Source organism: Rhamphochromis sp. 'chilingali', assembly GCF_963969265.1.
Source record: "Rhamphochromis sp. 'chilingali' genome assembly, chromosome: 11".
NCBI lineage: Eukaryota > Metazoa > Chordata > Actinopteri > Cichliformes > Cichlidae > Rhamphochromis > Rhamphochromis sp. 'chilingali'.
The window spans coordinates 23,920,437-23,940,568 of NC_137938.1; the positions used below are offsets into that span (position 1 = coordinate 23,920,437).

Below are 20,132 nucleotides of genomic sequence, written 5' to 3' on the forward strand. Positions count from 1 at the left end.
ACAGTTCAAATACCAAGTCTTGCCCAACTGAGGCAGTTCTGGTTCCTGTAAATAAATTTAAAGAGTGTTTTATGCATTTTATAATTAAATGCACACTACGTTTAAGAGACTGAGTTAGAGTATATAAGGTAAGATAATGTAAAAAAGTTTATATGATGGGCTATGCGTAAGATAAAGCATTAAAAAAGCCACACTGACCTACTTTGGTGCTCACACACACACACACATATATATTGCATTCAATATATAAAGTCAAATCTATCAGTTTCTTCCTTTTATAGCATTTCCTGTTTGTTAATTCTCTGTGTGGACAGTAGTTATGCATATGTCACCCCCTTTATCTGTTGTCTCAACAGAAATGGGTGAAAGGTCCTTCAGAGTGGAATTTTCCTCACTTTTCTCCTCCTCAACACGAACCAGATGTGTGCTCCTGGGCTGTACCCTCTCTCTCTCCACTTCTCCCTCTCTTTCTCTTTGGACCTCTCCCTCTTTCTCCCCCTCTCCCACCCTTTGTTCCCCCCTTCCTTAAAAATGCTGCATCTGCGTGTCCCTTGCTCATATCCTCGCTCCAAAGATGGACCGTGCACTGCTGCTGCTGTCCATGTGGGCTCTGACTGGAACCGTATCCCTGCAGGATTCAGGTAAGCCCTCCATCACTTTCACCTGGAAGAGCACTGATCCCTGCATACACAGTTAACGCAGCTGGACTGAATGCTCTTTAGTGATGCCATTAGGATTTTCCCTGAAATGCTTCATCTTTCTCTAAGTTGTAGTTTGAAATTTAGGTGAGCACATAGCTCGGATACAGACGTACGCAATTAGTCAGTTGGAAAGTGGCAAATGTTGGTCATAGTGTACTAATTAAGAAACTAAGATTTTATTTTAATGTTTATTTTGTATGTATATTTTGCACGTAGCCTACATCATAAATGTATGGCTTTCTAGTCAGTAGTTAATGATTGCAAAGCTGTTTTGGATCATTGTTTACCTTCACATGAACAGTTCCAAGTCTTCCATAATACTGGCCTGCATTTCATAGTGACTAATTAGTTATATAATATCATAGGTGCTAAATATGTATGCCATGTCTGGAACGATCATGTGCTGCGCATTCATGTTTTTTGTGTGCACATGTGCTTTTGAGCAGAGTGAATACAGCAGCGCACACATTTTCATTCTGAGAATCGAAAAATGGGGCACCGAGTTTGTTTCCCCCACATCCCCTCCCCTTTCCGTCTCAAATGACAAGGTCATGTTGATGTTTATGTACAGTAATTCACTGTGGTTTTTATGATGTATGACTCAGAATTGCATGAATTGCATTTTAGATAAAGTTTCTCACACAAACACACTCACTTTTCAGTGAAGAACAAGATTGATAGCTGAAAGGCACAGAGCAGCAAAGCCCGCCATCGAAAAACCTCTTCGTTCTGCAACCTGGGTGGCAAGTGTTTGCCCGGCCACCCACACTGAATTTGCTTTCCTTCACAGAGAAAACAGAGCAGAATTGGCAAACAAAATCTCTTTACGACACAGAGTTTGTCTTTTTTTCCCTTTTTTTATGGGGGGCCATGAATGAAATAGGAGTAAACAAAGGGGCAATTACTGTGTAACAGTGTGTGGGTATCACAACAGGGTCATGTCCGGAGAGGCTTGTGGGAGAGGAGGGAAGGAGGATGTGTCCACGACCCTGCAAAGCTGACAGTGACTGTGGCAGCAAACGCCAGTGTCTGTGTGACGGCCAGTGTGGTCTCAGCTGTGTGGCTCCAGGTAACTATTTGTATGCATGTGTGCTGTCAGTTCTCACTTTGAAAAGCATTGTGGGCTCAGCTATTAAAAGGGTGTGTGTGTGTGTGTGTGTGTGTGTGTGCGTGCAAATGCGTACGCATACGCAGCTGTGCCAACATACATCAGTGTGTGTGTGTTTCTTGATGGAAAATAAAATAAAAGCCTTATGCCAGTGCTGAACAGAAGCTTTTTATTATGCTTCTGTGCTGTAAAAGGGAGCACTGTGCGTGTATCCAGACTCATTATACAGCCTCATTTGTGCTCTTTTCATTTGTCTCCTGCACATTCTCTGAATTGTTTTGTTCCCTGCCTCTTGTTTTCTCTCCTCTCTCTGGACCATCTCTTTCATCCTCAGGTCGTACTTGTCCCTGGCCTCTACCCCACAGCGAAAACGCAGAAGCTCGCCTCCTCTCTCCCACTCACTCCTTTTCTGCCCTGCTTGAAGTGCGCTGCAAGCCAGGATTCACATTGCCCAGCGGCATGGATGCCACTATTCGCCGTTGTCAGGGTGACCGACAGTGGAGTGGCGATGAGCCCATCTGCACAGGTAGGTTTGAGGTCACGGGAAAATGTTCTTTGGTTCGGGTTTCTTCCTGACAGGTAGTGGTCAGCTGGAGGTCTATGCAGTGAACACACACAGCTGTTTGTGGGTGTATATGTGAGACAAGAAATCCAGAAACCCCTCTGTGATTTGTGTCAACGTAGACATTACACAACTGGGACCTATTCTCCCCATCACCATAGCAACCAGAGCCTCGGTTATTCAGAGTGGGTCTGAAGATTTTACCATTGAACTGTCGAGAACTTTAAAAAGGAGACAAAAGCTGAATACACAGCTGTGTCTGTGCATGCATACAGTATGTCTTACATGTTTCTTATCTTAAATACAAAGAATATGCATTTCAAAAAACATGTGTGCAAGAACATATACGTGTGCAACATTTAGAGGTAAACAAGTTCAACACAAAGATACACAAGCATGTTTTATTTGTTTTTTAGAAAACAAAAATGTAGAACGTCCCAGAGCATCGCAAGCTGCCTTTTTTACTTCATGGGTCATGTTGAATAATCCCAACATTTGGATTCTTTCGTAAGATTCATAAATGCCACGTTACATGTAAGGGCAAATAATCTGGAATTTATGGACCAACTCAGAAAGTGGAAGAATTACAACTGTTTACTTACTGACATTTGAATTAGTGGCAAAACATAGTGTTACAGAAAAACAGTGTGAGCGAGTCATTAAAGCAGATGAGAAAACACCAGAGAAAGAATTCAAGCTAGATAGAGATAATATTGCTAATCAGCTAGTGAGCCTTCTAGATGGATCATACATTTCTTATCACTCATTAGTTATTGTGTTACTGTGTTAGATGATGGTACAAAACACACCCGCATGTTCTGCAGGGTTCTCTGGCTTCCTCCCACAGTCCAAAGACACACAGTTCGTGGGGTTAGGTTAATGGAAAAACTCTAAATTGCCCAACGTGAGTGCAAATGGTTGTCTGTGTCTATGTGTTAGCCCTGCAACAGACTGGCAACCTGTCTAGGTTGTACCCTGCCTTTTGCCCTAAGACAGCTGGGATAGGCTCCAGCCCCCCACGACCCTGAAAAGGATAAGTGGAAGATAATGGATGGATAAATAAAACTAATGGCAGCCTCTGTAGGAATCTTGCATTTATATAGCCTTCTAAACTAAATCAGAAACACTTAATGTCAAAATATTACATCAGCAATGTTGAACTGCCATGACAGAAATGGAGAAGCACACAACTGCCAACAAAGAAACATTTTATTTTTAATAAAAGAAACATAAAGAAAGAATAAAAACTAGCTATGGTGTATGAAGTCAGTCCTGTTGGGGGTGGAGGCAACATTATTTAGTGCAAGAAAACAAACTAAGGAGCAATTACAACCAAAAACAGCCTCTTACAAAGGAGAGACACAGTAATTGAGCTCTGAGGGCTTTTACAGATCATTGGCACACTGGGCTCAGGTGTTTCCAGTGATGCTAATTGGGAACAAACCACACCTCCTCTCCAGTACCTGCTGGAAGGATCTGCCACACAGAAAGCAGAAAGGTAGGCAGTGTATTTGGTGCTATAAACAGATGATTCCCTGTTTCCTCCGCTGAGATTTATCTTTTATTTATTTATTTTTTTGCCACGCAGAGCTGAGTCAAAATTTAAAGTTATTATCTCAAAAATGTCTATTTCCTCAGTGGTGAGTCAATACGTCACAAATTTGAGATAATAACCTGAAATTTTAACTTATAGATGACAATTTATTTATTACAGTGGCTTCCATAGCAACAGGACTACCATACACAAGAGCTGAGATGAAAATGTGCTCACTATAGCAGACTTGCTTCTTGTCTGCAGCTCATGTGTGTGTTTTTGGAAACTGTGTTTGTAACATTATTTGCTTGTTTCAGTTGTATTTATGCTGCTGCTGAACTAGAGGGCAAGATGCAGTCTACATATGGTCAAAATGATAATGTAAGGCTAGACAAAATAAACCTACCACAAAAACCAACAAGGCAAAAAAGACTAATTACGGCCTGAAAGTGTAATCACGCATAAACACAGGTTCAACTAAAACTTTGCTCATGCTGTGTTTAAAGATATAGGTTGGTACTAGATCTATAATAAACATGTGACCAGCGTATTGGAAACAGAAAGGCATTTATATAGTACTCTTCTGGTCTTACTGACCACTTAAAGCGTTTTAGACTGCAAGCCACATTTAACCATACATTTGAAACCTAACATGCCTGTCTTTGCTCTGTGGGAGGAAGACAGCGTCCTTGGAGGGAACCCACGCAGACACACAGAGAACATGCAAACTCTGCACAGAAAAGCCTCGGGAAGGTTTGAACCCAGAACCTTCTTGTGCTAAGGCGAGCGTGCTAACAACAGAGAAAGAGCGAGAGGGAAGAACAAATGTCAATTCAAAGAGAGCAAGTTCAAAGGCCTTCGATTTGTGTTAATTTACAACCAAAGTGCTTCTCTGCCCCAAGGTAACCGTGTTGTTCGAATCAGGCTTGTGAGCGGCAATGTAAACTGACAACAGACTCCAGAGTTTATAAAAAATACATTGCTTATTTAAATTATTACATATCCAAAGTTAAAACCCAGAAGACAGGGTGTTAAAAAGCAAACCCACTTGAAGACTACTGCACTGCCACTGCAAGCACTGTGGGCTGCAGATATTTTATGTTTCTGTCTCATGAAATATAGAAAAATAAGCGTTGATTCTGAATTGAATTCAAACAAAAGGCATCCTCACTACTTCACCTCTATAAAGTTGCAGCGTGCAACATAAGGTTCTTCTTAGTATCTCCCCAGACCTGATCAGTACTATTGCTTAGGTCAACCTGTCAACGCTCATGATAACAATGTAATTCAGCTTTAAAGGTCTGAGGCCTGTTACATTCATCGCCCACCTGCAGCTACATGCTTTCCTAGAAATCCTCAACCCTGCTGCGTTTCAGTCTCACCCTCAGGATTTTTTCACCAATTCAGAGATGAAATAAGGATACAATTCTCAGCTCGCTCGTAGAGTATCCTCCTTCTGAGAGACAGGCAGAAGGTAGGTGGGTTTAGAGCGTGTGAGAGTGTTTGTATTGTGTGTCCTTTGCATGTGTGTTAGAGTGTGAGCCGAGCTCCTTCGTGCCTGCTGAGAGGCAGTGGGCGGCAGATCACTGTCAAAGTGGCACGGAGCTGCGTGCACGCTGCGCCAGCGAGAGCGAGTGTGAATGCGGGTCTGATGTGAGTGAGGGTGTGCGTTTAACAACACGTAGAGAGGTAGATGTGTGTGTGTGTGTCCAAGCATTACTCATGCTGGGGACATGCCTTCCTTATGGGGACAAAAATCAAATCAATGCATTTGAAATCAATCTAGTTTAACATATAAATGTGAGGGGTAGAGTAAGGTTGGGTTTAGGTCAGGATTAGGCAAATAGTAGTCATAGTTGAGGTTGAAATAAGTCTCCAGGAAATTAATGTGTCAATGCGCTGTGAAGTCAGATACACGACTGTGTTTGTGTGTGCTTGTGTGTGTGGGCGACAGATTACAGTCTGAAAGCTCTCTTGCTCACGCTGCTCGAGGCCTTTCTGTTCCCAGTTCTCTTCTCCTCTGCTCTTTCTTCTCATCCTCTTTTCCTCTCATCTCTTTCTCCTCTCATCCGCTTCCATCCGAGGCCTCTGATAAGGTCTCTCTCTACAATAGGAGCCAAGGAAAGTGTGCAGCTCTAGGCTTTTCAGCTTGTGTTGTGTGGATATGTCTCTGTGTATATTTTTATTGGAAAAAAACCCCATAGTATAAAGAGGTCTAAAGTATATGGGAACCGTGGTGTACCGTTACATCTTTCATCTCGGTCTAATTGGTGCATATTTAGCGCTGTTTCGTTGAATAAAAAAAAACCAAAACATCACAGTTTTACAGTTTTTAGAAGATGAATTTGGTATACCTGCTTTATAGCACTTTGGTGCTGCAGCCTGTGTGGGTGGCAGCGGTACAAGGTAGGAGCAGGGCGGTATGTGAAAACAGAACTCTGCTTCGGGCTCTCAACTGCAGCCAAACAGAGTCGTAACTCTCCCTCTCCCATAGGTCCCTTTACATTCTCACATTAACGTTTCTCGGTTTCAGATACCAAGATAGCCCTCGGGTGAGCGCTGTCTCTACCTTTCAAAGCCGTGTTCAGTTTTGAAACCCCGCGCTTGATGCAGCTCAGGTCACTCCAGCCTCTCTCCAAGCACCACTCTTGATATTTATATTTCCACAAGCGTGAGGCACTCAAACATCTAGGAATGAACAATGCCAGGTGTTATACAATCACAGTTAGAGCTGTGAGCTCGGGGACGTGCGGGGCGGCGTTTCACCTGCTCGTCGAACTTTGATTTATTATCTAAGAAGGCCTGTTTCAACTTGAATAAAACAAGACACTGTGTCAAACGCCTCTGTGGGTCACAAACTATATGGAAACCTTGGTTAACACAAGTCAAATGAGATGACATGATGGCTGGTCCTGCTCTCTGTTTTTCTTCCTGTTTCATTTCCTTCAGGTTTTTTCTTGATTTTCTTCACACATGGGACGAGTTTGCATTCAGGGCTTTTTGTCACAGCGGCTCCTTAAGACGCAGATATTTTAACCCAAACTACCATCTTTTCCTAAAACTAGCTATTAGGTCGTCATTGCCCAAAACTAACCAAACTATACTCTGATAGCAAACTCTGATAGTAGATTTTACCTTTCTTATCACATCTATGTCACTCAATCGAGGGCTTTTTTGGGGTCATTGTGAGTCATTATTATCATTCACTTAATATACTTAATGTCTTGGAAACAAATGCATGAGGACATGTATGCTATTGAATGCTTTACTCTTGCAATGACTGCAGTTTTGTGCACTTTTGTGCAGTCTGATCTTTAGATGTTTATATGTACTCCTGCAGTCTGTAATGCCTGTGATTATAGTTAGTTAGCAGATGAATGGAGTAGAGTAGACTGGGTCTTTTCTGCCACTGAAAAATCCTGCAACAACAACACAATAATAATATTAATGTTTTTCCTAAAAAGTGCAATATTTGCCAATGAAGTGTAGTTCAGAGTCAGCGTACCAGTAGATACAGAAAAGAAACTGCATTTGGAGAATGACAAAGGTGACTGTGTGTATTTTGACTTTGTACACTGACTTACCATTTTGTGGTTACATCTTGCTAGTACTGAGCTGGACCCCCTTTAACCTTCAAAGCTGCCTTAATCCTTCGTGGCATAGATTTATCAAGGTGCTGGAAAGATTCCTCAGAGATTTTGGTCCATATTGACGTGACAGCATCCCACTGTTGCTGCAGCAATAAAGGGATGGACATGGTTAGCAACAATACTTTGGTATACTTTGGCATTTAAAGGATATCCCTCTGGAACATCATACCCCCACCACCAGCCCGAACTGCTGATACAAGGCAAGAAATGTTGCGGCAAGAATCGAGACTCATCAGATCAGGCAACATTTTTTTTCCAGTCTTCTACAGTCCAGCGTTGGTGAGCCTGAGTGAACTGAAGGCACAGTTTCCTCTTCTTAGGTAACAGGAGCAGTATATGTTATGGCTGCTGTAGCTCAACGCTGTGCGTTGAGAGAGGCTCTTCTGCATATCTTAGTTGTAACACGTGGTTATTTGAGTTACTGTTGTTCTACTATCAGCTTGAACTATTCTCCTCTGACCGTTGGCATCAACAAGACATTTTCACCCAGAGAACTGGCTACGAGTGGATATTTTCTCTTTTTCAGATCATTCTCTGTAAACTCTAGAGATGGTTATGGTGGAAAATCACAGTAGATCAGCAGTTTCTGAAATAAACAGACCAGATACAGAGTCACTTGAGACACCTTTCATATTCTGATGCTCCATTTCAACTTCAGGAGGTCGACACGATCATGTCTATATGATCAAATGCACTGGCTTACTGCCATGTGATTGGCTGATTACATATTTGCATTATCAAACCGGTGAACTGATGTACCTAATGAAGTGGCCAGTGAGTGTATTTTATAGATAGCATGTTTAACCTGCCATTCACTGCCTCTTGTCTTCTTTGACTATCAGAGTCACCTGAACTTGCTGCTGTCCAGACTTGCCCTCTGCCCGAGGAAGTGACCAACACCTTCAGCATTCAGGGAGACGCTGCTGTAGGAACATCCATCCGCTACAGCTGCCTGTCTGGGTGAGGGCAGGGTTAACGTTGAGTGTGAATGTGCGGGGGTCTCAAAACTTGAAATGCCACAGAGATGGAAATGGAGGAAGTGAGAGAACGGAGACGGAGTGTGAAGAAGAGGGAGGGAGTGAAGGGAAGGCTTGAATACAGCAGAGGTGTGATGAGCAATGAATGGCAGGGAATTCATTTTGATCTCCCAGCTGACGATCTCTCCATTGAGCTAACTAGGTCATTACAGTCTAATCTTGTATTGACTCCCCTTTACGCACTGACTCATCTCACAGGATAAGATGAGCCTGAGTGGATGTGTCAGCCAGAGAACTGTGCACACAAAATTTAGTCACTCTCACAGAGAGACGGTGGAAAAAGGAAACATTTACACCTTTTTCTCCATCACATTTAGTCAGTACTGTACATGTCGCACCACCGTCTGTCTCCATCACTCTTTCCTTTTTCTCCTGCAGGGCGGATATAGTGGGGAGCAGGGAAAATTTCTGCCAGGAGAATCAGACCTGGCAGTATCCTCACCCGATCTGTAAAAGTAAGTGTACAGGGCGTCCTGTGCTGACTAACCATCATGTGTGAACATGCATGTGTGCTACGTTTTCTTCACTCTTAGTGTAACTTCATCCATTTTTTTAGCAGGTTAGCAGAAAATGCTTGGGTAGCGAATGATCAAACTGAGTCTAAATATAACATCAGCTCAGAAATGGTTTGTTTTTCCATCATTTGTAGCATGCATGCATTTCTGAGAGCTGATATTTAAGAAATACTGAATCAGAGAAGCCAGACAGAAACACACAGACACTCTCAGGCATGCATCTTTCAGGAGCTACTGCTCCGTTTTGCAGTGCTTCTCTGCCATCGTGTGGTCAAACCTGGGATTTCATGGCCTGTTTAACAGAAATGGAAAATTCTTTGAGGATAGTTCTCGAATCAGGCCAACGGGAGTACGGCTGGGCCTGTCATTTATTAAAACATGTTAAAGATAAGAGCGAGGTTACTTCAGTGGAGTTTCAAGGTTTTAAACAATGATGGAAAATTGAGCAACTGTGCATTTGTCCTGTGAAATAGTAACTCTGCTCCTGTGTTTTAAATGTCAGCAAACCTTCTGATTAAGTTTACTGATAAACCTGCTTTCTTCAATAGAAGTGTACTGCCAGCCTCCTACAGAGGTGGAGCAGGGCTATGTAGTGGCTGTCCAAAAGACTGAGTATGAAGTGGGCTTTGACATCCACTACCTGTGCAAAAAGAACTTCCTCCTGGATGGACCCCAGATGATCACCTGTCTGTCCAATGGCAGCTGGAGTGCGCCGCCCCCGCACTGTAGAGGTGAGGAACGATCCAATCTAATATCTGGACTATTTAACAAAGCTGAAGTAAAATGTAGAGAGACACCTTTGCATAAAGTCCTAGAAACTCAAATAAATGTGCACCTACACACGGCAATTAATAAACACAGCATTATGTGTCTGATGTTTATATGATACTTTCATACCTTGTTGGTCACCCTCACAGCTCGTTGTCTCATTCCTGCCGAGCGAAGCCGCGTGATGATTGGTGGCGTGAAACGCTGGCCGTTTGATGTTACAGATGCCATGGTTCCCCACGGGGAAAACGTGACGTTCTTCTGCAAACATTCTCGTAAGCAATGCAGCTTCACCGCAACCCAGACCTGCTTTAATGGAAAGCTGCAGACACCAGCCTGCTACCTTGGTAAACCTGCACCAGCCGCCGTGCCCGGTTCTTTGTCACGTGTAACTAACATCTGTAACGCCATGAAGTGTTTCTAATAGTTGTGCAATCTTATCGTTCTTCAGAGCCAACGTGGCTGCAGTATAAACTCTTTCCTCATCGGCTGGTCTCGGAAATTGAAGCATGCGAGCCCGGCGACGTGGAGTAATGACCTGCACGTCTGATCTCGACCCACCCAGCGCTCATGACAGACACTGTGCCACAATTCGAGCACTTCCAAAACACACGCCCTCCGTACACCTCCTTCCTGACCGCTCTGCAGCTTCTCTGTAACCATCAGAGCTACAGTTAGTTAGATGCAGGGACTATTTTTTTGATTTCACAGCTTTTGTGGATCAGCAGCCTAAGATGTCTTTCTTTTGGCCTCACGGGGTTTCACCACTGCTCTCAACTTTCCTCTCTTTGCCCTGAATACTATTCAACTGCAGGCATAACTGTGAAGTAATTCAACCAAATTGTGCCATAGATGCAATCTATATGTAATCATGACTGTGTGTGTGTATAATACAGTAGTACCAGCTATACCCCTGACGATACCTTCATGTAGCCTAATTCATAATGACTCGACTCTGTGATGTTTCACTGTGTGATCTTTTTTCTTCTGTTGAGCCCGACGCATCAAGTCTCAAAGCTTGTAAGTTTTTAACATGAGAGATTTGAAATAAAATATTGTCAAAATGCTTTGCTCTCCAGCTCTTTGATGGCAAATAAAACCCTCCTGTGTGATTCCACTTTACCTCTCCTGCTTTGCCCCCTTCTCTTTGATTCTTGGGAGCACAGAGAGCCTTTCTTTGCAGGCTGCAGGTTCAACAGTACTCATAGGCTGAACATGGCTACTGGTCGGACCCGGTAGGCTGCGACACCATAGCAACTCCCCTTGACCCCTCCCTCCCACAGCATTCGCAGCATCACCCTTTACACTGCACAGTCATATTTGGTCCTCCGGAAATATCCACAGCTTGGGTAAGCCAGTCCCTATGCAGCGAGAGTATGGGTGGAGTATAGTTTAAAATCCAGTTTTTAAATGTATCGAAAGCGTGTCCGGCACAACACCGGCTCTGACAGCACGGCTGGAATAAATGACAGCTCACCGGGAAAGTTTGTCCTAAAGCTGCGCTCGCGGTATCTCGGACCCTCGGCTCTAAAATGGCTGGCTGTGGGTCCGAGGAAGCTCCGGTGCAAGGGGAAGGATCCGCTCCACGCCACGACTGTGTGTAAATATACATGGGGGGGTTTTTCTACTCCGACGCGCGCGTTTGCGACAGCGTTGTCCCAGGTCCGAGAGCCGTCAGGGCGCACACGCGGAATAATAATAACGTTGGCATTTCGGACCTAGGACTGTGCGTAATGGCGTCCTCCGCGGATAGTTCTTCTCGGTTTATAAGCAGAAAGGGGGTAGAACAGGCTGGTTCTTGCGAGCTTAACCGGGTATGAATAATATTCTGATGCGAATTTTATAATGGAAGGTTTCATCATGTATGATGAATGTGGACGGAAGAAGTGTAAGCCAGGAAATGAAATTTCACTCGCATCATTCGGACCCTTCTGTACTCCGGTGCGTTTTTTTTCATTATCGGTGATCCGTCGTTAGGAATTGTGAGCTAAGATTTGGGATCATGTAAAGTGACAGCACGTTTGCTGTTGAGGAAGAGGGTCATACGAGTCGTTCATCGTTTCGGCCCGAGGATTTAGGTTGAATAGTCTGCACGCTGCTTATAATATCACAGCACTAGTGGGTTTGGGCATTTCGCACTAAAGTTGACCCCAATAATCCCCAGACTTTCTTCTTCTTCTTCTCCCATCCAGCCAACTAAGGATATTTATTTAATAATCTTCCTCTTCTGGTATAAGCAAAAGGCTATAATTAAAATGCACATTTTCTTTATTATAATTGTCCTTATTTTAGTGTCTAATCTATTATTTTACTTTTATTTAAAAGAAATATAACTAGGTATGCCCCAAAATGGATTCTCAGTTGGCTTCAGTCCTGACCAGTGGCAACCTGGATGTCCAAAATGGCAGCCAGTGTGGAGAGGGATCAGGGCCAGTGACAGAGACTTTATTGGACCCAAAGGACGAAACTGCATGCAGTACTGTACCAGGTAACCTCCAGCCATGCCCTGTCACGGCAGCAGTGACCATCAGGCAAGATGCTCTATCAATCAATGGGAAAAAGCCAGAGGTGGGCGGGACTTATGAGCCAGCCTCTCAGGAAACAACTAAGATTGGTGGGCTCAGACAGCCAATTACAGTAAAGTCTGGAGTGCCTGTTTTGCACAGCCAGCCAATAAGAATCAAAATTGTTGTCCCTCCACGGTGCAAGAAGCCAATCACAAACTCTGCTATCAGCCTGACCAAAGACTTTGCTCTCTCAGAATTTCAGGGACCCGTGTTGGTCTCTGCTGAATCACAGAAGAAACGTGAAATCTGTGTGCCAGCTGTTAAAAATGAAGGTGAAATCATGGAAGTTACTTACCAGAAGACTGAAGAAGAAGCCGAAGCATTTCCTGAGACAGAAGCAGAGAAACGGGATAAATTGTGTAAAGACCGAGACATTTTGGATGTTAAAATTGTCCACATTGATGGGTCGGAAACTCCTTTTACTGCTAATACAGTTAAGTTTTTAAGTCAGCCGAGGATTAAAGAGGAAACTACAGAGAAGGAAATTCAGAAAAATGTTCCTTTAATTTTGCGAGAAATGGACTTGAAGTGTTGCAAAACATTCAATGAGGTTGAAACGGAGGAGCAGACAGAACCTCTGGACCTGAGTTTGCCCAAGAAAAGGGAGAGCCGAGAGAGGCGATATGGGCGTTTCTTGGATGACTCGGGCTGTGAGAGCTCTCTGATCATGGAGGTGGATGAATATGAGGGAGAAGGAGACAGAGACATAGTAGAAGAGGACGATGAGGGATGCGGCACAGATACTCTTGAAGATGCTCTTCTGTCTCCCTCTTTCTTTTCTACCTCTGTTTTGACCTCTCTCTCTTCGATAGACTGTGACACTGAAAATCTTCTTCTCATCGATGACCAGGGAATTCCGTATATGCTCAATCCGGATGGACTCAAAGTGCCACAAGTCAATGCTTCCAGGGTGGAGGATTCTCAGTCTGATCATGCTAATTCAGAAGAAGCAGAAGGAAAGGAGTCGTCGCTTTTGGCACCGTTAGCAGGTCCCAGCCAAAGTACAGATAATGCCCTAAATGCACCTTCTGGTGATTTTTACCCCTCGCCACCCCCTATCAGTGATTCTTCATCACTAGGTGATGATCAGGATAAAGCTCCAGAAGTCTTCACAAGTTTGATTACAAACGCAAACCCTTCAGTGGCTGCAGAGCCGAGCGTTAAAGCTGTTCAGGATGCCAGCTCTGTTTTGTCCCCTTCCTCTGGGATATCAGTCCCCACCCAACCCATTCAACTTGTCGCAAATCCTGCAGGCAATGCTCCTGTTCTCCTCCTGTCCTCCTCTTCTCACCTCTCCTCGGCTTCACTCGGTCTCTCTCTTCCCCTTTCAGTTACTCAGACTTCACATGGTGCTTCCACTCCCGTGTTTCTTCTCCTTTCCTCTGTACCTTCTTCCTCTGGTGAGTCCACCGCTACCTCCACCCCTATTGCTGTCCTCGACTCCTCGACCGGCCAGCTGTCCCAGATTACGGCCGCAGCTCCGGTCTCCCTTCCTCTGTCCTCTGGTCAGGTTAGCACATTGGGATCGCCTCTTCCTACACTGTCTCACCCTGTCATCAGACTCCGCCCCAATAACCCCCCTGTCATCCTGTCTGGCGTGAATAACATAAATTCTGGCTCCGTTCTTACGTCTCTCACTGTCCCTTCATCCACTATTGCTCTTCAGGATGACCACAGCTCAGTTCCTCTTATTCAAACTCAGATCACTTACTCTGAATCAAACCCTGGAAATGAAGCCATATCTGCTCAAGAGGTCTCCAATGAAAACAACAAGCCATCAAATTTTACAGCATCGTCTCCGAGACCGCCGTCTGCTAGTTTGACCTATGACTCTTTATCTCAGCCCGCCTCAGAATTAGACGCCCAATCACCTGACTCCAAATCAGACCTTCACTCTGAACATTTACCTCTGGATGACCATCTTTATTTCTCTAACACGGCTGCTCCTACCTCCCCTTCTATCGGACCTATCCTACCCCCTGGTAAACTTGACCCGCTAGATCCACTCTCTCCAGAGCAGTCACCCAACACCGCGGGCTCCCGAAGGGTGCTGTACTGCCAGCTGTGCCCGAGGGTCTTCTTTTACCTCTCCGACCTTGAGCGCCATGCCATTACCCATTCGCAGAAGAAGCCTCATGTTTGCCAGCAATGCGGCAAAGCCTTCAAACGCTCCAGCCATCTGCAGGTCAGCACAAGCTAATCATAACCATCATTTCATCCTAAAGACAAGTAATAACAAATGAATATGTTGGCCACTTGGGAGCAGCAAAAACAAACTTTAATATGTGTGTAAATGTGCAAATATTGTTCATGAACAATTAGCTGATTTATTCGAAAAGTACCAGCCACACTCCTGGAGACAAACCTGACATTGGTGCATTGACCTGCTTGGTACTAAACCACAGATGAAAGCTAGTCAGTTTAATAATATCAATACAGTACACCACAAAACTCTGGAGCCACTCCTCATTTCTTTATGTTATGCTAGGAAAATGGGTACAGAGATTTACTGAAACATGTGCAAACATGCAGCATATAAGGAAAAACAAAAAATTATTATTTGGTATCACTACCTTTATTCTTCAAAGTTTTCCAGGCTTCTTTAAGGACATTCAAAGCTTTTTGGGGGGATGTTGGCTGCCCTTGTTCTGTTCTCTGTAACAACAACAACAATAACTTTATTTGTATAGAACCTTTTAAAACACACAGTTCCAAAGTGCTTCATAGTTTGAATAAAACCAAGTATACATGTTCCAGCATATGGACACACAGTCAAACACACTCATTCTTACAAAAACACATCAAATGTGAACTATGGCCAAAAATAATGGGACGATAATTAAGGGGAAACTAACTATAATAATGACTTCTCCTGATTGGCTGATGAAGGGCGTTCCAACAACCTTAAAAGCTTGATCTTCTCCGGATTTAACATAAGTGTACGGAACAGGTAAGAAAGCCTGATCATGTGATCTGAGAGGCCAACTGCTGTTAAAAGGTCTCAGTAGTTCTGCTGCAGGAGCGCAGCCACGCAGGGCGTTATATGTTACTGATAAACGTTTAGAATTCATTTGATTTTCCGTGAAGGGAAGCAAGAGTAGGGGTGATGTGTGAGTGGCAGCACACTTTTGAAAGCAGAATGCACTCCTTTCATTATGTTTAGTCCCCAGCACCTTCATTACTGTGGGCTGCCCACACTAAGCCAAGGGGGGCCCACAGTGGGGCTTATTGTAGGTCTGCAGCCTACCCACAGTATGCACACACTCCAGATGTGAGATGCCCCACTGGGACATTGCTGCCACCAACTTGTATGGCGTGTCGACCTGAATGCATCTCTCTCACACACATGCACAAAAGCTACAAGCCCACTGTCCGGCTCTTTGAGGTAACATCAGTAAAATCTGCAAACAAAATATCTGACATTCTCACTTAAAAAATAATTAGAAGTTATAGTTAAGTCTCAAAATAGCTGGCAGTCAGTTTTATTGTCCAAGCAGTTGTTTTAGCTCCTCTGTCATCAAACACCTGACATCTTACCCTCTTTCTAGGTGAAATATCAAACTTAGTCAAGCTGCTGCTCATCTACACACTTATGTAGAAGTTAAGCAGTAGCTATGGAGTTGATATTTAGAGATTTCTGCTTCAAATACCAGCGCCTGCTGAGGCAGACATTATCAGATATACTAAAAACTCACACAGTGAGCTAAAAGAGCCAACGAAGCACTACGAAGATGAGAGCAAACTCCGAAGGAACAGCTCACCTCTAAATCAAATACACATACGTTCCTCTGGACCTGTACTGCTTTTTATTTATCTAGATCGTTTTGGTGTGACTTACCGAGTTGTATTCCACTGAATATAATGGAACTACAGTAAATAGACTTTGCCTTGTGGGGCTCAAAGCACCAAAGATGTATAAAAACCTCAGCAGTCATGCTTCTTTTTCAAAATTATGGGCTGATTATTCCAAAATGCTTGTTATGAGCATTTTCATGAAGGAACTGTTATAATTCCTGCTCGTGTCAGCATGACAGACTGTAAACATTAATGGCTTCACCCCCCACCAGCTGAGATATAATTTTAGTCAGCTGTTTGCTTCTTTTGGTTGGCAGATGTAGACAGCAGAAAGAAAATAGTTTTACATGAAATTTCTCATGTATTTTTTTTTTCAGTTTGATGGTTTGAGAACCACAAGGCCCTTTAGTTCGTTATTGGTAAAAAGAAAGCAGACATCTCTACAGAGGATAGCTCCAGAATACAGCAAAATAAAAATAAACAACATTACAGACCAGAGGAAAAGATTCTTGGGCTATGATAGTTCATTTTTGCTTCACCGCCTCCCACAAGCCCTTTTACTTGCATATAAATGTCACTTAAAATGTTGTTTATATGCCTTTGAGTAATCATTTGGATGTTCGTCTCTCGTTTTAAACAGAGACACAAGCACATCCACACAGGCCAGAGGAACTTTGTGTGCCCCATCTGTGCCAAGCGCTTCAGGGAGGCAGGTGAGCTCCAGCGCCATCAAAGGGTGCACACCGGAGAGAAGCCCTACCAATGCCAGCTTTGCCACACGCGCTTTGCCGAGCGCAACACCCTCCGGCGGCACACCAAACGCAAGCACCCCTACCACCAAGTAGCCATGGAAATGCTTAACGAGAGAAGAGACAGAGGAGGAGACGGAGGAGGCGGTGGTGTGTCAGGAGTCCAGGAGGAAGAGGAGAGTGCTGAATGGTACAGCTCCACTGTGTCTAATTTGGATAACTCAGAGTCTGAGGTGGAAACGTAACACTTTAAAGTAAAGGGAGTTAGGGGAGAAGTGCTGTTGATGATATCTAACTACAGTTAGACGCTGATCTTTTCTTTTTATTGACTAAGAATCAAAGAAGGGAGCACTTTCATATTTATTGTTTTTAATGTTAATTTATTTATATGAATGTATATTATTCCCATTCCATTTTAAGGGCCAAAACACAGCCTTCAAAGTCAGATGTGACTTTGAATTAAGGGAAAACTCATTCTTGAAGTCATGTTTTCTTTGTGTGTGTGTGTGTGTGTGTGTGTGTGTGTGTGTGTGTGTGTGTGTGTGTGTGTGTGTGTGTGTGTGTGTGTGTGTGGGAATTCATAACATTAATTAAAACGCTAACAAGTCCTCATGAAGTTGCGTTCCCATGCAATCCACGATGAAACCCTAAAGTGCTCGAAAAAGAAAGATAGCTTATGAACTAAACAATCCTCTGCTCTAGTCGTGTATATAAAGAGTACTACTTGTAAGAGCTGCACTTCTGCACTATCTCATATGAAAGATATAATCTTTCCTACCGTCAGACACACTGTGAGGAATTTGCACTCGTTTTCTTTGAACTCAAAAGTTATTTTTTTTACATTGTGTATGAAAACGCTTACTTTTAATTTCGTTGCCGCTGTTGATCTTCTGTATTTAATCCACATCCTGTAAGAGTTTGACCAAATGTTTTTTGAGTTATTCTAATATAAACTCTATATTCAATTTTGTTTTTGTTTAAATTTTGAATATTGTTAATTTATTGGTATTAAATTTTCACAAAGCTAACTCTCTATTTCTGCTCTTTCTTTTCCTCCACTTTAAATAGTATAAACAGACTGTATTTACATATCGCTCCCACTGTTTTGAGCTGCTGTATAGAGTGTGTTTCTGTGTAAGGACACTGTGACCTGCAGGCTGGAGGAGCTGGAGATCAAACCACTGACCTTCCAGTTAATGAACACATAGTTCTGCTTGCTGAGCTCCAGCTGCCCCGTTTTTCAAAAACAAAAAAAAGCAACAACAAAAAAAAAATCCTTTTTATGTGTGAAGCTACAACACAAAACCAAAATACACCCATTAAATTATAATCTGCTAACACAATTTTAATATATAAACTATTACAATTGAGCGTTACATGCAGACTTTTGCCAAAAACGAAACAAAAAAACTCTACATTGTATTAATTTCTCTAATATTTTACTAATTATAATACATTATAGCAGAAAGACATAACCCCATCCTCTCTCTGTGCTTGTTGCGATTTAGATACAAGTTTCAAGCGTCACAGTTTTCATCACAGTGATAATAAAACTGTCGCTTCCAGTTAAACTAAGTCTGGTTGAAGTCGGGTGATAAATGCAATCCATTTTGATCACAGTTCCATGAACTTATCCTGCTGCGCTTTTAGGGAAAAGGAGAATATTCCCATTAAGTTTGAACTAATCCTCAGTTCGTGTCTGATCACTTTTTTGTCAGAGAAGAACGGCTTTTACCCTCCTACAGGTAGTACTCTCATTCAGTATTTGCCTTCTTTAGTTTGGATCTTTGTGCCGAGGCGCTTAAATTCACTGTCAGAGCATCAAATGGATTTCACTCTAAAATAGCCTGAGTTTTGAACACTCCCAGAATAAATGGCAATGATTACCCACTGATGAGCCACATATCCTCCAACAATTCCTTCCTACACCTTGGTGCTTTCTCGGGGCAGCGCTAATAAAAAAAATCTTAGAATGTTTTTCCACTCAAATGGCCTCCAGGGATATGAAAAGCATAATTCCCCAATAGTTTCCCATTCTTCTGCAGATACAACTATTTCCACTTCACTTTTCCATTCGTCTGTATGACTTTGGATGCTTACTTCTAAGAATTGCAAAGCCTCGATATTATTTTATATCTGCTTTCTTGTTTGTTTGTTGATAGGAAGACATTCAATATATCGGTTTCTGCTTGTTTCTCAGCCCCTCCTTATGATTTAATTTAACCTCTCCAAACCATAATTTCTCTGTGTATAAAGCAACAGTAGGCTGTTAGGTCTTTACTAGTCCATACTTTAACTGGCATCTTTTGGGGGGTAAAATCTGAGTCATTATGTTTTATTTCTCTCTCTAAGTCACATTTTTGATTACTTTCTGGCAAAATCTAAAGGCCAACTTTATTCTGGTGGTTTTTAAAAAAAAAAAAAAAAGTTCACTTTTTAGTTTCCTTTCTGCTAGCATAGCTCGTACTAGAGGTCCTAAAGTTTTACTGTTCTCTATCTCCTTCCACCTTGCTTTGTAGGGAGTTATTTTAGCTCAAGAGGTAAAGCTGGTGGTATGAAGGTTGATAGTTCGGTCCTTGGCTGCTTCAGTCTGCATGCTAAATCCAAGTCGCTCTCCGATGCATCCACTGGGGTATGAATGTTAGACAGAAAGCTCTTAAGCATAGAAAAAAGTGCTTGTATGAATGGATGAATGAGGCATGGTGTATAAAATGCTTTGAGTGCTCAGATAGAGTAGAAAAGCACCATATAAGAACCAGACCATTTATCACATTGTGGATTGCACAACACAGCCTCACCTTTCAAGTCTTTACACAGCATGAAGTTATTCTTCTTCTTAATTTGATCCATTTTTGCCAGCTTAATCGCCACAGAGGAGATTTACATGATTTCCTATGATTAAGGAAAAAACAAAACATTAAGATTCGTGGATCTGCTTGGGTGTGCAGGCTGACCACTTGGACAGCCTCCAGGGAGTAATTGAGTTTGGAAGCCGGGCCTCTGTTTTTTGCACTCTCTCAATTTTCTGCTCCATTTAAGCCATGGAATCAATCAGAATCAGAATCAGAATACTTTATTGATCCCTGGGGGAAATTATTTTTTGTTACAGTGCTCCATTTTAAACCAACATTAAGACAAGACAGACA

At 42.8% G+C, this 20,132-nt stretch overlaps 2 protein-coding genes across 5 annotated transcripts; both read left to right on the top strand.

The window, feature by feature from the left end:
* The first annotated feature begins 485 nt into the window (after positions 1-485).
* ntd5 (ntl-dependent gene 5) lies at positions 486-10,942 on the top strand. Its single transcript, XM_080896538.1, has 8 exons — positions 486-641; positions 1,636-1,770; positions 2,144-2,335; positions 8,398-8,515; positions 8,971-9,047; positions 9,656-9,838; positions 10,025-10,222; positions 10,327-10,942. Exons 1-8 carry the CDS (start codon positions 575-577, stop codon positions 10,407-10,409), a joined length of 1,053 nt encoding a protein of 350 aa, XP_080752664.1. The 5' UTR covers positions 486-574; the 3' UTR covers positions 10,410-10,942.
* A 225-nt stretch (positions 10,943-11,167) lies between these two features.
* Positions 11,168-17,557, top strand: LOC308405607 (uncharacterized protein). Of its 4 annotated transcripts, XM_080896292.1 has the most exons (4): positions 11,231-11,471; positions 12,068-12,105; positions 12,201-14,627; positions 16,878-17,557. In XM_080896292.1, exons 3-4 carry the CDS (start codon positions 12,225-12,227, stop codon positions 17,229-17,231), a joined length of 2,757 nt encoding a protein of 918 aa, XP_080752418.1. In that variant the 5' UTR covers positions 11,231-11,471; positions 12,068-12,105; positions 12,201-12,224; the 3' UTR covers positions 17,232-17,557. The 4 variants fall into 4 exon arrangements, with proteins under 4 accessions (XP_080752416.1, XP_080752418.1, XP_080752419.1 ...); XM_080896290.1 differs by lacking the exons at positions 11,231-11,471; positions 12,068-12,105 and adding an exon at positions 11,168-11,224; XM_080896293.1 differs by lacking the exon at positions 12,068-12,105 and having other exon boundaries at positions 11,231-11,475.
* Positions 17,558-20,132: the final 2,575 nt, after the last annotated feature.